Source organism: Caretta caretta, chromosome 10 (genome assembly GCF_965140235.1).
Source record: "Caretta caretta isolate rCarCar2 chromosome 10, rCarCar1.hap1, whole genome shotgun sequence".
Taxonomy (NCBI): domain Eukaryota; kingdom Metazoa; phylum Chordata; order Testudines; family Cheloniidae; genus Caretta; species Caretta caretta.
In genome coordinates, this window is record NC_134215.1 from 35,940,386 (window position 1) to 35,959,918 (window position 19,533).

The 19,533-nt window shown below is 48.4% G+C and overlaps 2 protein-coding genes across 10 annotated transcripts in view; both read left to right on the forward strand.

Moving 5' to 3' along the window:
- The window catches only part of PIGQ (phosphatidylinositol glycan anchor biosynthesis class Q), a 72,426-nt gene extending 67,378 nt beyond the window's left edge, over positions 1-5,048 (forward strand). For 4 of the 7 annotated variants that reach the window (XM_075132882.1, XM_075132880.1, XM_075132885.1 and 1 more), the window contains one exon: positions 1,929-5,048. In XM_075132882.1, the coding sequence (XP_074988983.1) occupies positions 1,929-2,042 (114 nt within the window). In that variant the 3' untranslated portion in view covers positions 2,043-5,048. Of the gene's footprint in view, positions 1-1,658 lie in introns of all 7 variants that reach the window. The other 3 variants (XM_075132881.1, XM_048866193.2, XM_048866190.2) reach the window with 3 other exon arrangements.
- Positions 5,049-16,610: 11,562 nt separating this feature from the next.
- Positions 16,611-19,533, forward strand: part of RAB40C (RAB40C, member RAS oncogene family) — a 68,070-nt gene continuing 65,147 nt past the window's right edge. For all 3 annotated transcript variants that reach the window (XM_048866789.2, XM_048866790.2, XM_048866791.2), the window contains exons 1-2: positions 16,611-16,705; positions 18,474-18,846. In XM_048866789.2, coding sequence (XP_048722746.1) covers positions 18,693-18,846 — 154 coding nt within the window. In that variant the 5' untranslated portion in view covers positions 16,611-16,705; positions 18,474-18,692. The remainder of the gene's footprint in view (positions 16,706-18,473; positions 18,847-19,533) is intronic.

Consider the following 19,533-nt stretch of genomic DNA (forward strand, 5'->3'; position numbering starts at 1 on the left):
GCCTGAGAGAAAGCAGAACCCAAGTTCTAATCCAGCCCCCAGCCTGGCCAGCAGCTAGGGGTGAAAGCATCACTCAATTTGGCTGAGAGGCCTGTGTGTGGGAGCCAGGTTAGGAGCAACACCTGAGTAGGAGCCTGGGCTAAACTTGCACTGGAGACATACCCTCAGCTAATATACAGCCTTGTGTCCCTAGCACGGCCCTGTCCTCCCCTACTGCCCACTCCCCCCACCCCATGCGTCTTGTCCCTGTTTAGACTGTAAGCTGTTTGGGGAAGGGACTGTTTTCTGTCACAAAGCCCAGTGGAATGGGACCCACTCTTGCCAGGGCTTGTTGGCTACTATTGTAATCCAAACACATGCTATTTAGGCTGCAAGCCTGGTGCTGTCTGGCAAAGGGGATTTGCAGAGAAAGACACATTTCAAAACCAGCAGGGCAGCATTTTCTAACATGGAGCATTTTCTAACATGGAGAAAGAACAGTAATGAACTAACACCAGGCCACTGGCTGCCAGGCAGAGGCAAGTTGCCATGGGTGTCGTGGCAGAGGGAGATCGCAAGAAGGGATTTGGAAGAGGACAACATGGCTGTGGCAATTGATATAGAGAGGGTGTCCGGTCCATGCACAAGGGGCAGTGAGATGTCAGTGAGGAGGCGCCTTGGCTGCTTTCTAACCACAGGCAGTCAGTCCCAGCAGTCAGGGCAGGGGACTGGAAGCTGCTAGCCATGAGCCATCACTGATTTCTATCAATGGGCTGCCGTTGACTGGCTCCTTGCCATGGGCAATAGAGGCTGCTGTTCCAGGATCACACCGTTCCTGAGGTGTAGGGCAGGTACAGGTACAGGCCCATGGCCTATCCCAACACCTGCATGTGGCCCTGCTCCATCCTTTGAGCACAGAGGCAACCAGAAGTGCCAGCAAGCAGATGAATGCAGCCTTAATTTCCTGCTCAGACTCCCGATTCATTTCTGCGGTCCCATTATAAAGGAACTTGGCTGTGGCAGCCTGTTTGGCAGCATTTACCTTAGTAATTCCAGATGCAGTGAGAAGGCTCCTAGGCCTTGTAAAGGCCCCTTTACCAGCGGCTTTCCTTGGTAGCCTCTGCCCCTGGAGGATTAAATTATTTATTGAGACAGGGAAAAAAGGATACTGCATTATAAGTCAACAATTTGCTCTCTCAGCAGCTTAAGATGCAGGATAAAAGTCATATTGTGAGGAGTTGCTGCCTACACGCATGCACCCATGTGCGCACACACAGAGGAAGGTCTTTTAAACGATTGTTTCAGAAGCAGAAATGGAAAATTCCTGCACAGCGCCCAATCTAAGTGAGCCACCATGAACTCGTTCTCAAAAGGAGGGTGTTACCCACCAGATATGATGCCAAGGTGGCGGGATCCTCTCACAAGGATGGAACTTGGGTTGCGGGGGAGAGAGGCAGGAGCTAGGGTTGCATTCCTTCGGTGGGGATGCCGAGCTGTGACTCCAAGGTGCTGATCTTTCATGGTCACTGAAGATCCCAGAGTACTTTGTGTTGTAGGAGCAGCAGTGATCTGTATGCTCTGTATGACTATTCTTTGTATAACCTGTAGATTCAAAAGGTCTGTTACACCTTCCCCCACTTTATTTTTTGTCTCCTCTCCCTCTTTGAATACCTGTGAAGTGGTTTTCCCCCTCCCTCCTGAAATGCTTGTGGGATGAATGAGCAGCTTGACCAGCTTGAAGATCAGAAGAGCTCCCAAGTAGACAAGATGTCTGGGACTCTGATTAGGCAGGGATCACATGCTTAATGCATGGACACTGCCCGAGGGGAGTGTGACCAACCAGAGGCGGCCAAGTCATCTCTAGTCACAGGCCATGAGGAGCAGGTCCTTAAAAGGGGAAGGGGCCATGTGCTTGGCAGTGCACTCACAAGATTGTACCTCCCGTGAAGGCCCTTCACCCAGACTGCCTGGCCAGTGGTTCAGCGTATTGCATTTCATTGTGCCTCGGGAAGACTTACCTTCATTGCACAGTCCATCGCTGCGCTGTGGGACACTTAGCTTGAAGGATCCTGACATCTCCAGTGCTGTACCTGTCCTGGGAGCGTGAGTATGTGAGTGTGTGTGACAACCTCCCACCCCGCCCACCTTCTTTTGAGCTTAGCTATCAATATAATAAACGTGCTGCTTTCTGCCAAACTCTGGTGGGTCATTAGTCCTCCCTAAGCTTACTAGCTGGCCCAATTTCAGGTACCATTAAGCACCAGCATTGGGGATTGGGAGGTTGATTCTGATCTCACGCCCGTGTAAATTAAGAGTGATGTTACTGACATCAGAGGGGCTGCACCGGTGTAAACCTAGTGGGAGAGGAGAGTTAGGCCCAGGGCATGAAACCTGATGTGCCTCCTGGTTGAATTCCAGTTGGATTTGTTACATTGCTCCTCCCTAAATTCCCCTGGCAGTTTCAGTTTGAGGCAGCAGGCCAGCTCTTCAGCTGGTGCAAATTGGTTCAGCTCCACCAACTTCAATGGCATTCTGCCGCTTTGCACCAGCTGGGATTCTGGCCCAGGATCTTCTTCACTTCCTGTTCGAAAGTGCTGCCATGAGCTAGCAATCAGCTGTCACATTCCACCTCAGACTGGGCTGCCCTCCAGCCCTTGGGGATGAAAGGCACTCTGGCCTCATTCAGGAGGGTACTGAAGCATGAGCCTAACTTTAAGCTTACGAGTAATCACACTGAAGTCTTTAAGTGCCCTTCTTTCTGGTCACCTACAACATCATTTTGCACTTGCAGCACATCACCCCTTTCAGCTGAGGATGAGCATCTTTCATTTCCCTTCCCCGTAGCAGCATTAGTTATATTTGTCTGTCATGTTCAGCTCCCCCTGCCCAACCGCCAGACTCCCAGACAGTGAGTGAATTGAGACAAGGGTGAAGCAAGTAACTGTATTTTAATGTACTAAGGAAGTTTTTTATACAATATATAAATAGGAATGAGATATAAATCCTTTTACAGCCTCACCTATCTGTCTAGCCTTCTCCTAGACAAAGCTAGATAGATAGCCAACTGTCTGTTCCGTGGTAGCTGTGCGTTTATGCCATACTGATCATAGTTGCATCTAGGTGCCTAAGTCACTGGTTCTAATCCAGCCAGGTTTGTTAGTGACTGGTGATAATTATTATCCAACACCTGCGTGGTGTCCTGTGTAGAATGAGTTTGGGGAGGGGCTCAGTGCAGTTCTTGCGCACAGATCTCCCCACCCAAAAAGCACCACAATTGTCACCTATTAGCAACTTTGTTGGCAGAAAGATCAAGGTTTAAACAGGCCATTGCTTCAGAACTTCCCTCTTCTCCCTCCAGGTGGGCTGTGCGGATCACTGCTGAGGCACATTGGTGTCAGAAGTGGGAATGCCCACCATGGTGCTGCTCCCCCAGCTGGGCCTGTTCTGGGAATGAAAACAGGATCTCAGCCTGCAGGGCTCCCGGTCGGAGATGTGCTTTGAAAATCCCTGCTGCTTGGCATTCACGGCTTTAATTTAAACTTTAAAGAGCAAACCCTGGCCCCCTGGTGAGCCAGTGAAATATCATGTGACCGGGAGCCCAGACACCTGACCCCTGGAACATATGGATATTGATAGATGGAAACAATTACACCGATCACAAGTGGTAAATGAGAGGAAAGTGCTTGGTTTGGCAGCAGGTTCCACTTCCTCCTTAGACCTTCCTGGGTTTCTTTTCCATCCCTGAAGTAACATTTCCAGACCAGGCTGTACCATGCTGGGCTGAGGGGAAAAATGGGGCATATCCCCCACCGGGCCAGCCAAACCCAGCAATGTGTGAAAGCGGGGAGGTGAAGCTGACACGGAAAGGTGCTGCTCCAAGCCAGTTCCAAGCAGCACGTAATAAACGTGACAAAACAGGGGGCAGGACCCACCCAGCCTGCCCAAAGGAGCCCCAGTGCCCCTCACCCAGCCAGGCATAACTGGCTAGATCACTCACTGGGGATCATCCAACGCTTCAGGCCAGTGTTTCCTCCCCCAGAAAAACAGGATCTACCAGCAGCGGTTTGATGATCTTTGAAATTAACTGAGCGTGCGTGCTCCACTGCCAAGGGAAGCTGTATCCACCTCCCAGGCCCCCATCATAGCTGGGGCCCCTCCAGGTCAGGGATGCGGCACGTTGGCACAGTGAAGGAACGATGGCCTCATAGTAAGGGGCTGCTTGGGGACTCCCAATGCCTGCGTTAGCTTCCTGGCTTTGCCACAGGCTCCAGGTGTGACATTAGGCAATCCCTTCATCTCACTGGACCACATTGTGCAGCTGTGACTCACATGAGCAGTCCCTTTGAACTTGGCCGGCCCTACCAGTGTGAGTAAGTGCATACCAAAGCATGCAGAACATTGCATAGCTCAGCCCTGCGGTTCCCAGCTGTAAAACAGGGACAATGGATCCCTACCTTGCAGGGCGTGCGTGGGGATAACCGCGCTGATGGTAGGGAAGGGCTCAGAGGGCAGGAGCTGAAGCAGTACAGAGCTAGATAGGGTAGGGGCAACTTGCCCTGCTTGACCCTTGTGACTGGGGGTGATATGCCCTGCCGTCACACATCCGGGATCCCTACAGCTCTCCTCTGCAGACGTTGTCTGAGGTGCACTCCCCTGCTGTCCTCTGACTCAACCCTCTCCCTGCACGCCCAGTGTTGCTGACCCTTGTTGCTTTTTCATGAGTCTCTTGACATCTGAGATTTGACTTAAAGCCCCTGTGTCATAAATATAAAGGGAAGGGTAAACCCCTTTGAAATCCCTCCTGGCCAGGGGAAAGCTCCTCTCACCTGTAAAGGGTTAAGAAGCTAAAGGTAACCTCGCTGGCACCTGACCAAAATGACCAATGAGGAGACAAGATACTTTCAAAAGCTGGGAGGAGGGAGAGGGACAAAGGGTCTGTGTCTGTCTGTATGCTGCTTCTTGCCAGGGACAGAACAGGAATGGAGTCTTAGAACTTTTAGTAAGTAATCTAGCTAGGTATGTGTTAGATTATGATTTCTTTAAATGGCTGAGAAAAGCATTGTGCTGAATAGAATAACTATTTCTGTCTGTGTATCTTTTTTGTAACTTAAGGTTTTGCCTAGAGGGGTTCTCTGTGTTTTTGAATCTAATTACCCTGTAAGATATCTACCATCCTGATTTTACAGGGGGGATTTCTTTATTTCTATTTACTTCTATTTTTTATTAAAAGTCTTCTTGTAAAAACTGAATGCTTTTTCATTGTTCTCAGATCCAAGGGTTTGGGTCTGTGGTCACCTATGCAAATTGGTGAGGCTTTTTATCCAACATTTCCCAGGAAAGGGGGGGTGCAAGTGTTGGGAGGATTGTTCATTGCCCTTAAGATCCAAGGGTCTGGGTCTGTAGTCACCTAGGCAAATTGGTGAGGCTTTTTACCAAACCTTGTCCAGGAAGTGGGGTGCAAGGTTTTGGGAAGTATTTTGGGGGGAAGGACGCGTCCAAACAGCTCTTCCCCAGTAACCAGTATTAGTTTGGTGGTGGTAGCGGCCATTCCAAGGATAACGGGTGTAATATTTTGTACCTTGGGGAAGTTTTGACCTAAGCTGGTAAAGATAAGCTTAGGAGGTTTTTCATGCAGGTCCCCACATCTGTACCCTAGAGTTCAGAGTGGGGGAGGAACCTTGACACCCTGCTACTGGAGTCATGTTATTTTGTGATCACCTCTGTTTTCATGAACAAAAACAGAACATTCCTGGCAGAGAAAAGCTTGAAAGTGTGACCTGTAACAGCTCTAAAACCCAGGAAGCAGAGAAAAAAAACCTGTATGTGTTAATTTTAACAACCTCATGATTTTGGCGGGGGGCCCAACTCATGATTTGGGATTGGCAATACAATTGTTCCCCCACAATCTCTTGACCGCAGTTTCCTTTTAGTCCCTCCCTTTTGGGGGAGCGTGGTCAATTTCCCTTCCCTGGCCAGGGCCTCCCAAGACATCTACCGCCGCAACTGAGCTCCAACAGGCCAGCGCTCACCAAAAGTGCTAATGCTGCTTTCAGCAGAAGAGGGAGGAGAAACCTCTTTCTCGGTGGGGGACTGAGCCCTTCAGATGCTGCAACATTGTGCCACTGCCCGGAGCCTGCAGTGCATGTAGCCAGCCAATGTTACAAGCCAACTGCAATCCCAATGACAGGTTTCAGAGCTGTAGCTCACGAAAGCTTATGCTCAAATAAATTTGTTTGTCTCTAAGGTGCCACAAGTCCTCCTTTTCCCAACGTTACCGCAGTGAGTTTCCTAAACTCCCCCTCCCGCCACAGTAAATCTATAGGGCTGACCCCTAATGTTATTTTGAGTTAATGCAGCAGCTTTACGGGAAATCACCAGCCACTTTCAGCCTCTGCAAATGCAACGAAACAGCCTGTTAATGCTCCAAGCCAGGGCCTGAAATGACAAATAAAGTGACCTTGATGGGAATGCTGATGAGGCAACTATCGCCATCAGGGTTCGCAGCTCAGTTGTCTCCCGACCAGGGGGAGTTTTCTAGATGGCAGTAATCATTATGCATGGCGGGGCAGCCTGGTGGTGGAGTGGAATTAGCCGGTTTTGCGAGCTATAAAAGGATTAGCCCAAATCCATTGTTTGTTGTGAGATTTGTCACTGACACTCCTGGGAGATGAGGCCTTGAGTACACAGGTCCACCGCTGTGGGACTGCTCCTTCGGGAAGGGGTTACTGCTACCCAGGGGCCTTCTCCTGCTCCCCTGACGACCAGGGGCAAAGCTCCCACTGAAGTCACTGTGGAAGAGTTCTGTTCTGAGCAATGGCAGGAGCTGGAGGGGTTGGCCTGTGGGGAAGAGGCACAGTCATTCAGAAGATAAGGCTGGGGACTGAATCAGGGACCAGTCTCCTGGCCCTGCCCTGTGATCCAGGCCACACATGCCCACTGATTCCGGGTACCTTGATTTTTGGCTGCCCAACTTGAGACACGTTGGGCCTGATTTTTAGAAAGGGCCGAGCACCCGCAGCTCCCGTTGGCTTTGAGTGGAGACACTATGGGGCCACAAGAGGGCTCGAGCCATACGAGGGGGCATGATGCCATTACGGGGAATGCTCTGTCACACGTGTAGCTGTCGCCTGTGGCATTTCCACTGCCACCTCTCAGGGGCATAAGTTGTCTCTGTTGTGAGGTGCTGGCTGGATGCCCTGGGCACCCAGCTGTAATCAGAATAATCCCACAAAAAAACAGATGGGGACAACACTACTCTACAGACTAGCCCTATTCCTGTCTGCCCCTTCCCCACGGGCCACCCAGTCCATGGGAATTATGGCAGCCCTAGGATGGGATATCACGCCCCCACAAGGGAGAAAACAAGCCAGTTCTCAGCCTCCCAGGACTCTGCTTGCAAAGCACACAGAATACAGCTCAGAAGCAATGGACAGGCCCTTTCTGTGCATTCCCAGAGCCCAGACAACAACCTCGCTGTGAAATAACTGGGAGTCAGAAGAGCATTCTGAGCATTGAAATGCAAATGAGCTCACCAAGGGAAAGGGAAAGGCAGAGACTATGGGATACAGCTGGGGTTTTAAACAGGGGAGGAAACATTCCAACTCAGCTGGAAGGGTGGAAGGGGTTCTTTTTGCTCAATATAATGCCTGTGCTTAAACTTGCAGTGTAACCCAGGCCCCAGATAACCTGCAATTCTGAGGCCAGGGAATCCATCACAAACTCCAGCCTTGCTGCAGAATCTAGCTCCAGAATGGAAGCCTTTCCTTGTTTTGTAAAACTAAAGCTCCAGCCCTCATCAGTGCAAAATAAACCTCTGAAATGTGAACTGAGTGCAGCAATGCAGCAACATCTGCCAGAGTCTGCAGATAGCCTGAAACAATAGTGTTATGAACTGCCCTATTTATCTCACTTTGTTGTTAACTCTGAAATATAAGGATGACATTTGGAATGTCTGCATTGTCAGCTATTTCATTGCAGATCATATTAGCAGAACCATACAGTTAATATACTTAGCACACAATCCCAAAGTCCCATGAATCCTCAGATGCCATGAAGCCCCAAGCACCTCCTATCCAGCTGCCCCAATGTCCACCTTCCCCCCTAACAACTTTAATAAGGCAACTCTGCACTCTCAGTTCAAATCCCTGCAGCACACTGCACATGGAAAATATAGGACTGCACCAAATAGATTCATTGCAATAGGAAACGAATTAACATCAAGCTACACTAATCAAATGATTCATTTCCATATTGAATTTGATTTTTAAAAATCAGCGTTCAATTTTTCTGGAGCTGTGTCCGACTCTCCAGCGTGGAGTGATGCAGGAGTGGGGCTTGCCTCAGAACTGAGGTGGTGCTTGCTACGGAGTAGCTGGGGATGTCAGTGGAATGATGATCATGGCTAGTTTCCTCCCTCCATTTCCCTCAGTAATAATCCAATTCCGTCCTTGCCATAATAAGACACTTGGCCTTGGATATTGCCTGGTAAAATGAATGCCAATGATTCCCCTCCAATTAGCCTTTATCTCATATTGGCTTACAGTAATAACAGTTTTCAGAGGAACAGCCGTGTTAGTCTGTATTCGCAAAAAGAAAAGGAGTACTTGTGGCACCTTAGAGACTAACCAATTTATTTGAGCATGAGCTTTCGTGAGCCACAGCTCACTTCATCCGATGATGAAGTGAGCTGTGGCTCACGAAAGCTCATGCTCAAATAAATTGGTTAGTCTCTAAGGTGCCACAAGTACTCCTTTTCTTTTAGTAATAACAGTATTGCACTAATGTCCAGTGCATTAGCCTGCTGTATATAGTTGGTTTCATTCTCATACTTTGATGGATTCTCCATCACTTGCAGCCTTTACATCACGGCTAGGTGTCTTTCTGTAGCTCAAACAGAAGTTATGGGCTTGATGTAGAAATTACTAGGTGAGGTTCTCTGGCCTGTGTCACGCAGCGGATCAGACTAGAGCAGTGAGACTCAGACTGAGGCTCCGGAGTCACCAGTGGCTCTTGAATGTGTCTCCTGCGGCTTGTTGCAGCACAGAATACTAAAACACTGCGTGATTTAATTATTAACCAGTCTGAGTTATTAACCAATCAGGATGCTTTTTCTATCTTATTAACCGACTATAGAATACTTGGCCAGCCATTTTGATGCGAGGAGAAAAAAATAGAGAGATAGATATAATAGTAAATGAACCAATGAATTCTCACTCCTGTAGCCTTTTGGATAATGCTGATTGCTAATTTGACTCCTGAACCACTGAAGTCTGAGTTTCACTGGCCTAGATGATCATAATGGTCCCTTCTGGCCTTCATATGTATGAATCTTAGGGTGACCAGACAGCAAGTGTGAAAAATCATGACGGGGTGGTAATAGGAGCCTATATAAGAAAAAGACCCAAAAATCAGGACTGTCCCTATAAAATCAGGACATCTGGTTACCCTAATGAATCTGTGTGTCTAGTGTATGCTGCAATTGAGAATTTAACAGTGACGTCCAGCTAAGAGACAAGCATAGCATTCTCTGCAGAGCCAGACAGGGGCAGGCTTCTATACAGCTCATCTACTGCTCAGCTGCTGCTCACAAGCCATGGCCCTTAGAGCCTCTGGCAACATGCAGGGTACACTCTCCTGCCAGTTCATGCCATTGCCACTTCATTGGAGGCACTCCTGAGTCACACTGGTGAGAGGAGAATCAGGTCCAGCTAGGAGCTGCACTAATTAGGCTGGATCCGATGAAGTGAGCTGTAGCTCACGAAAGCTTATGCTCAAATAAATTTGTTAGTCTCTAAGGTGCCACAAGTCCTCCTTTTCTTTTTGCAGATAAAGTGTTCCCTACCCCCTTTCCCATACAGATGGCCTGAGTACTTGGCCTGTAAGTTCTTTGGGGCACGGACTGTCTCTTTGTTCTGTGTCTGTGTCGTGCCATGCCTTGCACCATGGGGTCTTATGCAGTGATTGGGGCTTAAGACGGTGCTTCCACAATGCAAATAAATAATTATAATAGGAGTAGCAATAGCAAACTTAATTTCCTTCCTTCCAGCTCTCCCAGGCAGTTTACTGTTCTATAAAGTGAAGAATATTGTTAGTCACCTGCCTCCACCCCAAACTTCTTCCACCCACGCCCCTCAAGATGGTTATAGTCACTTTGGTTTTCACACGGTGGCCAACAACCATTTCAGTTGTACATGGGGAAAGACCTCACATTCTCCTGCTCCAAGGGCCCCAGCCACTGGAGCTGGAAGAGAATCACCTACTAGCACTAGCAGTAGGGGACCAATGACACACTCTTGAATGTGTCTGATTTCCATCCAGCAGGGATCAGTGAGGGTCATATTAGCAATTATATTACACTGTCTTCAATATCTAAGCCAGCCCCCAGGACCTCACTCATACTCCTGTGCTCTCTCCAGGCTCCTTGTTGTATGTTTCCCCTGCTTGAATCTAAAGAACAGAAATCTCACAGGGGATAATTTTAGCCAAATGCCTTCTCTGAGTGACTTAAATTTCACATCTCTGTATAGTTCCACCTTCTCCACCTGTGGGCGGATCCTTAGAGACCAGGTAAATTATCTCATCAGCATTTCTCACCACTGCACCTTCTGTCACCTCCGAAAACTTGACATGATTCAGCCTGACCTACCTTTGTATGAGTCCGTACTGACTATCCTGTATTAGTTCACAGATTCCTAGGTGTTCCCATGTACTCCGCCTAATCAGCATTCTCTGGGTCTTCCCCACTGCTGACTGGCATCTAGTTGCTTTGATCTCCCTTACGATCCCATCTTAAATTCAGGTGTGGCCTCTCTTCACAACACCAGTCCCCCCCCTGTTGCCAGAGAGTATAGGGACCTATCTCTTATGCCACCCAATTTTCTCAGGCGTGGCATCATCCAGCCCTGAGGTTTTACCAGTTTACCAGCCTTAATCACTTAGTGCTGTTCCATTCTTTAAAAGGACTGTGTAAAAATGTAAGAGTTCTGCTCCTTCTGTGTATAGTGAGGGGCAGATCCAGGTACATTAGTGGCATAAATATGTTTTTCACTGTTTCAGCCTCACAGATCTGGCCTGGAGTCTATTCCAGCTTGTGCCTCAATAACAGCGTTGTTTACTACATTCCAGTTGTGTGGCCAATGGCTTATGCTTGTGCAATGCAACTGAAGACATAGGGTTGCACAGTTTCACTGAGAGCAGAGTCAGGCCTTGCATATCTTACATCATTGGTGATGATGCATTAGATGGAAAGCACATAGCTTGATTCTCAGTCAGAGACCAGATGGGAGTGTGCAGAGCCAACATGTAGAAGAAACAGCTGTTTACTTGTAAATTATGTAAGTTTAACCTGGAGACATTGAGACACAATGAACACGAAACCCCGCGATCAATACCATTTTTGCAGAATCACTTTTCACAACAGAGCTGAGTTTTAAGTGCCTGAATCAAACAAAGACTGTTGTAATCAGTGGACAGACTTTCATGGCTTTGGATCAGGCCCTAGATCACCTTCTCTGGTATAATCTCATTGTCCAGCAATATCCCTTGGTTTTGCTATACAAAATACGTGTCTGTTTCACATCTTTCCTTCCCTCTTCTTCCTCCTCCCTCTTTTGTGCAAACTAGGGTCCTGAATCAGCAAAGCACATTCACCTGCACTTCACTTTAAACATCTCCTAAAGTCCTGAATCCAGCCCAACACACAGAATTCATTTGTTTTTGTTTTTTAACCCTATCTGTCTCTTCTGTCAATAATTTCCACCTCAGGTTGGAAATTAATTAATCAAGTTGATTGTCAACTTCCTTGATTTCTTAATCCTTGCGCACTGAATAGAGTAGAATATGATTGATAGGCAGCTAGTACCTTTCTCACTGAAGGAATTGTGACAGAAAATACTGCAGTTACATTAATGGGAGCTGTGGCATTTGATCCATTACAATACCTGGTATTTATATAACTACATCTGTATTCTTCCATGCTTTCCTTATTTGCTTGATTGTGATTTCTTAATGTCATTCTGTAAGTTCTCAGTTCTTCTCTGTCCTGGATAGATGCCTTTTTTGTTTTTTTTTACCCAATATTGCCAGCCCAAAACTCATGAGTCAGGCCCCTAACAATCATGAAATTATCTTTAAAATCATGAAAAGAAAAGGAGGACTTGTGGCACCTTAGAGACTAACAAATTTATTTGAGCATAAGCTTTCGTGAGCTACAGCTCACTTCATCGGATGCATGCAGTGGAAAATACAGTGGGGAGATTTTATATACACAGAGAACATGAAACAATGGGTGTTACCATACACACTGTAATGAGAGTGATCAGGTAAGGTGAGCTATTACCAGCAGGAGAGTTGGGGTGGGGGGGGGGGGACCTTTTGTTGTGATAATCAAGGTGGGCCATTTCCAGCAGTTGACTATCACTACAAAAGGTTCACCCCCATTCCCCCCCGCACTTTCCTGCTGGTAATAGCTCACCTTACCTGATCACTCTTGTTACAGTGTGTATGGTAACACCCATTGTTTCATGTTCTCTGTGTATATAAATCTTCCCATTGTATTTTCCACTGTATGCAGCCAATGAAGTGAACTGTAGCTCACAAAAGCTTATGCTCAATTAAATTTGTTGGTCTCTAAGGTGCCACAAGTCCTCCTTTTCTTTTTGCAGATACAGACTAACACGGCTGCTCCTCTGAAACCTTTAAAATCATGAGACTTTAAAAAAAAAGGTTTCAGAGTAACAGCCGTGTTAGTCTGTATTCACAAAAAGAAAAGGAGTACTTGTGGCACCTTAGAGACTAACCAATTTATTTGAGCATAAGCTTTCGTGAGCTATAGCTCACTTCATCGGATGCATACTTTCCACAGTATGCATCCGATGAAGTGAGCTGTAGCTCACGAAAGCTTATGCTCAAATAAATTGGTTAGTCTCTAAGATGCCACAAGTACTCCTTTTCTTTTTAAAAAAAAAAAAGTGTAGTCATTTTTATTTATCCCTTGAATTTAGGATACATTCAGGTCACATTTTCAAGCTTTTCTCTGAAACCGTCAGGGCTAGAAACGTATATTTTTAACAAAAGCTTAAATTCTCATATAATCACTAGACTCCAGAAGCTGGTACTTTAAGACAAACACCAGATATATTGGCAACACTGTTAGGTTCAGCCACATTACCCATGTTTACACCCCATAGATATAATGCACTAGCTGCATTCCTCTGCTTCAATAATAATAATTAATCATCATTTAATAATACCTTATACGATGTGTAATTGCATTCATAAACAGGAATAAAATTACAGCTTTTAATCTGGAACAATTTCCATTTCCTGTCTATGTCCTTCCCATTTCCGCCACCACATCAGCAGGATTGTGGTGCTGTGATTGAATGACTGTGGGGACCAATAGAATAACATATGGGCCCAGATCTTAAAGGTATTTAGGTGCCTAACTCAACTCCTATTGAAATCAATGGGAGTTAGAAGCCAAAATACCTTTCAGGGTCTGGGCCGTCCCTTTTCTGATTCCCATGCAGTAGGACACTGATGCAATCTTGAACAGCAAATATGTCCATATGTTTAAATCAAATTAATTATGAAACTCTTTTACTTGACATTTAAAAAAATCCTAACTAACATGTATGCACAATTTGGGTCTAAAGGACCAGACAGTTCTCCTTTAACTGTACTCACTGAGAGTATGTCTACACTACGAAATTAGGTCGATTTTTTGGAAGTTGATTTTTACAAACCGATTTTATACAGTCGATTGTGTATGTCCACACTAAGCGCATTAAGTCAGTGAAGTGTGTCCTCACTACCATGGCCAGCATCGATCTACAGAGCGGTGCACTGTGGTAGCTATCCCACAGTTCCCACAGTCTCCGCTGCCCATTGGAATTCTGGATTAAGCTCCCAATGCCTGATGGGACAAAAACATTGTCGCAGGTGGTTTTGGGTACATGTCATCAGGCCCCCCTCCCTCCGTGAAAGCAACGTCAGACAATCGTTTTGTGCCTTTTTTCCTGGGTTACCCGTGCAGATGCCATACCACGGCAAGCATAGAGCCCGCTCAGCTCACCGTCACCGTACATCTCCTGGGTGCTGCTGGCAGATGCGGTACTGCATTGCTAAACAGCAGCAGCTCCTTGCCTTCGGGGCAGATGGTGCAGTAGGACGGTTAGCCGTTGTACGTCTCTTGGGTGCTCCTGGCAGACCTCGGTGAGGTCCATCAGGGGTGCCTGTACAGACATGGCTATTCTCCTCTTAGAGCACCAAATGGGAGCCAGAGACTCCAGGTCATTCTCTTCTTTAAGTTTCATCTCATGGAGATTCAGTCCCGCCTGGAATACCATGCGAGCTGGAGGCTTCTGCCTCAGGCTGCTCTCCCAGCCGGCAGCACCGCACGGTCACACCTACCCCAGCCTACCCCTTGCTCCCATGGCTCATGAAGCCTGGACAGTACTAAGGAGCAGTTCAACTGTAGGCTGAGCAAGTGCAGGATGGTGGTAGAATGTGCCTTTGGACGTTTAAAAGTTCGCTGGTGCTGTTTGCTGACTAGGTCAGACCTAAGCGCAACCAACATTCCCATTGTTATTCCTGCTTGCTGTGTGCTCCATAATATCTGTGAGAGTAAGGGGGAGACATTTATGGCAGGGTGGGAGGTTGAGGCAAATGGCCTGCATCCGATTTTGAGCAGCCAGACACCAGGGCGATTAGAAGAACACAGCAAGGCACGCTGCACATCAGAGAGGCTTTGAAAACCAGTTTCATGACTGGACAGGCTTCGGTGTGACAGTTGTGTGTGTTTCTCCTGGCTGCAAACCCGCCCCCTTTGTTGATTTTAATTCCCTGTAAGCCAACCACCCTCCCCCCTTCAAAATAAAGTAACTATTGTTTTGAAACCATGCTTTATTTCTTTATTAATTAAAAAAAATGAGATAATGGACAAGGTAGCCCAGGTGGGGGGGGGGGAGGAGGGAAGGACAAGGCCACATTGCTTATTGTAGCCACACTAAAAATCAAACTGTTTGAATGACAGCCTTCTGTTGCTTGGGCCATCCTCTGGAGTGGAGAGGCTGGGTGCCCAGAGCCTCCCCCTGGCGTTCTTGGTCGTCTCGGTGAGGAGGCTATGGAACATGGGGAGGAGGGTAGGTGGTTATACAGTGGATGCAGTGGGGGTCTGTGCTCTTGTTGGCTATCCTGCAGCTCCAACAAACGCTTCATCATGTCCGTTTGCTCCCCCATTAACCTCAGCATCACGTCCTGCCGCTGCTCTTCGAGCTCACTTAATTCTTTCCTGGCCTCTGCCACTGAATGCCTCCATGCATTAAGCTATGCCCTATCAGTGCGGGAGAACTGCATGAGCCTGGAAAACATGTCCTCGCAAATGCAGTTTTTTCATCTTATAATCTGTGATAACCTCAGGGACGGAGATAATGGGGGAGCATAGAAACATTCTACGCTCTACGATTCTGGGGGGACTGCATGGCCAACTGTGCTGCTGAGTGCTGCTGAGTTCGCCACGCTGACCAAACAGGAAATGAAATTCAAAAGTACACAGGGCTTTTCCTGTGAACCTAGCTAGTGCATCAGAGTCCAAAGTTCTGTCCAGAGCGGGCAAAATGGAGCACTCTGGGATAGCTCCTGGAGGCCAATACTTTCAATTTGCATCCACACTACCCCAAATTCAACCCAGCAAGGTTGATTTTAGCGCTACTCCCCTCGTTGGGGAGGAGTACAGAAGTCAATTTTAAGAGCCCTTTAGGTCAACGGAATAGGGTTGGTTGTGTGGACGCAGTCATTTTTAAATTGACCTAATGCAGCTAAATTCAATCTACCCAGTAGTGTAGACCAGGCCTGAGACTTGGTTTCTGGTGGGCTCCTAAATCATCCCCAGATTTTAACTTCCCAGCTTCCAGAGGGAGACTCACTATTCCCCTCTTTTTGTGAATTTACAAACATTTGCTTTATGATGCTTTTCAAGCCAGATGGACTGGGCTTAGAATTCAGACTTTAGTGATGGAAATTTGCCATCTCCTGAAATTTTCCACTGGGGACAAACACATCTGAGTCTCACGGCTGCACAGCACTGGTTCCCAGTCACGTGCAGAGCCGTACGGCTCCCAGCCCGGCCTGTGGGCAGCTTTGCAGTCTCAGAGCCTTCCTTCTCCATCTGTAAAATGAGGTTCATAAAACTTCCCTTTCCCGGCTTGAAGGCACCCCTGTCGCACTGCGGTGGCGGCGCCTCGCCCTGCGCGGCGCCTCGCCCTGCACGGTGGCAGCCTTGCAGCCCAGCATAGCTGCCACCCTGGCCGCAGGCAGCTGTGTGGACCCACAGTGGTACAGAGCTATTAATCCTGTTTGATGGCTCAGCTGAAACTACAAATCCCAGCATGCTGCGCTCAGCCCGACCCTATGACCTGGAGCAGGGTGCTGCGTTGCATGCCGGGGTCTGTAGTCATGCCCTACGCTCTCGATGGGCTCAATTTCCTGCAAATGAGGTAGTGTCCTCTGGTTCCTGATAGGATGATGCCGGAAGAGGGCGGGGAAATTCGGAAAGGGGCGCGGATAGGGCGGGTGTGCTGTTGATTGGCGGGGCGTTGGCCTATGGGCTTGAGGCAGTGGGCGGGCGCTGCGAAGCGGCGGTGAGGAGGAGCGCCGGGGCTGGCGGAGCTTGGAGCTAACAGCCGCCTCCCCCGGCTCGTGTCAGCGCGGTGGGCCCGGCTGGACGGTGAGTCTCGGCGCGAACCCCCTGGCCCATGTCGGCTCGGGGTGGGGACCCTCCAGCACGGCTGGGTCCCAGACTCCAGCCCCCCCGGGCTTGCCCCCAGCCTCTCCCTGTACCCCTCGGCGCCTTCCCCTCCCCCGACTTCCCGGGGCCTGCCCCCCACCTCCCTCTACCCCACCTCCGCCCGTACCCTCGGGGCCTGCCCCCCGCCTTCCTGTACCCCTCCTGCCGGCCCGGAACTGCCCCCCACCTCCCCCTCCCCGGACTCGCGCCCCCCACCTCGTTTTGCCCCTCCCCGTTGGGCTTGGCCCTCCGCTACCTCCTCGGACCTCTCCTCTGTCTAGGTCCTGTCCCCCCAGCCCAGCCTGATCTCGGGCCTGGCATTGCCTCACTGACCACCCCCTTTCCAGCCAGCCCTGGGACCTGGCACCCAGCGGCCCCACAACGGCATCCGGCCATGCCCCCATCAGCTCCCGCTGCCCTGAGGCCTGGTCCCTGGGACCCTCCCATCCTGTCTAGATCAGTCTCAGGCCTGGCACCCCAATCCCCAGCTTGCCCAGACCCTCTCCGCTCTAGGGCCTGGCAGCACTGGGCCTGGCTCCCTGCTCCAGAGTAAAGACCCCCCTCCCAAGCCCTGGGAGCACCCCTCTTGTTATACTTCCCTCCATTCCCCCATCCCCTGGGGTTGGCACTCCCCATCCCTCTGTCCTTGGGGGCTGCATGCCAAATATCATTTTCCCCCGGTGTCTTGCTACCCCAGGGCCTGGGTGCCCCTGGTCTCCACCCATCTCTGTGGGGCCTGGCATTGCCCCAACTGAGCTGTCCCTGGCATCCTCAGCCCTGCTGCGCTAGCTGGGTCTGGCACCCTCAGCTGGTGTCTGCAGTGGCTGACTCCCCTTGGGGCTTGTCTTTTGGTGTCCTCATTTTTGTCCCAGGTATGGCTGTGCCCCCGTCACATCTACCTGAAGGGGAGGTGTGAAAATTCTGCCACTTCATTTCAGCTTCCTGAGTGCCTGGCCTCCGGTCTCCTGGCTCAGATTGATGTGTGTAGAGGGGACCCTCTGTTTTGGAGTGGGGGATTAGGCACCTTTAATTGTGGGAGGGAAGAGAACAATGAGGTGAGGATAGCACAGCTGCTGGGAGATGGGCATGAATTTAAATTAGCCACTTGATTGATCTGGGCAGTTAAATCTTAACAGATCTGATTTCCCTCAGCATTTAAAAACAACCACAGCAGGTTTTCTAAAGGTGGGTGTAGGCTGGAGAAGGAGGTAGTATGGAGGGGGTGGGGGAGAGATGGGAAAAGCTTAAGAAGTTAGCCATCTGCTTGTCTATTTCTACCTAGGCAAATTGCTGTTTTATTTTTCTGGTGAAGCTTAGCCCCAGTGGTCCAGGAATGGTTTCTTTCCACGCTAGGGAGCGGCCACACTTGCTCCCCACATGCCTGACTGTTTTGTTTGTATCACAGGATTTATGCCTTTTCAGAATAGGTAAACCTCTGACTCAGAGGCTTTGAGCAGTATTAGCTTCTTGTGTGAGCATTTTTACCAATAATTGCACCTTGTCCCAAAGGGCTGTAGCAGTCTGAAGGGAAAACAACCTTTATGCTAGAACCTGGCATTCTAAATTAGCTGCCTTTCCAAAAAAAAAAAAAAAAAAGTGTGGGTTCTTTGTTGGCAGCTTTGAGAATTTAACCATAATTTGTGTCTGGATATTGAAAAGGTGCTAAAGGCAAGCAAAGAAATGAGGACCCTCTTTTCTTTTCTTTCAGGCTCCCAGCATATCTTGGTACAGAAGACCAGACATAAGGTGGAAAGGATGAAAGGTTCATTCTGAGGTTGACTCATTCTTCCTTAGCTTTCCTGCCCCCCTTTGAAGGGGGAGACAAAAACCTGTGCTCCTAAGAGCCTCTCTAAAAGTGAGGGAGCTGGCATTAGTGCTCTTTTCAGTCTGGCTACATGTTTAGTATGCGGATTGTGCCTCTTCACTAATGAGAGGGAGAATGGGAACCCAGGGAAGCCCTGTGAAGAGCTATGATTATCTGCTCAAGTTCCTGTTGGTAGGAGACAGTGATGTTGGGAAAGGAGAAATCCTGGAGAGCCTTCAAGATGGAGCATCTGAATCCCCTTACGCCTATAGCAATGGTAAGGATTTTGGAAGGGGTGGTGGGAGGATGCTGTACCCGGTAAAACGGCAGCCATAATTATAAAGAAGCTATTGATAAACCTTTTTTCTAATTGTTATTGAGTTTTTCTTACAAACTGACTTGTTGAGGAAAGGAATTGTACAGTACATGATGCTCAATGGATGTGTCCCATGTTTTGCGTTGTACTTTGCTACAGTTTGGCTTGGTGGCTTATCAGTTCAGCTTCATGGGACTTTCTTTGGTGCTAATGCAAAGGTGTTGTGACTTCGTTCCTTAAAATCATAAAAATCAGCCTCCCAGTGTCATAATGGAGAAATGATCAGAAACATGTGTCCTGTTATCTGACACGTTCGTTAGATGTGCAAGAAGGACTGTTCACAAACATGGCACTTCTTGTACATCGTTTTAATAAAAAAAAAAAGTTTTATTTTGGAGCATTGTTGGAGGGTTAGTACAGGCACTAAACTATACTCACAGTTAGTACTCAGGCACTTGTACCAAAAGAACTATGAGATTAGCTCATATCTAAAGCTTTTGGTGAGTTGCTACTTGGGTACTCAGGAGCCTAAGTTTACTCTCTCTACCTCCTGCAAAATCAAGGTTTATAATGGAAATCCTGACAGACCATTAACTATAGTGTCACAAGACTATAATTAAGAGCCAAGGAGTGGTGCTGCTCTCTCTC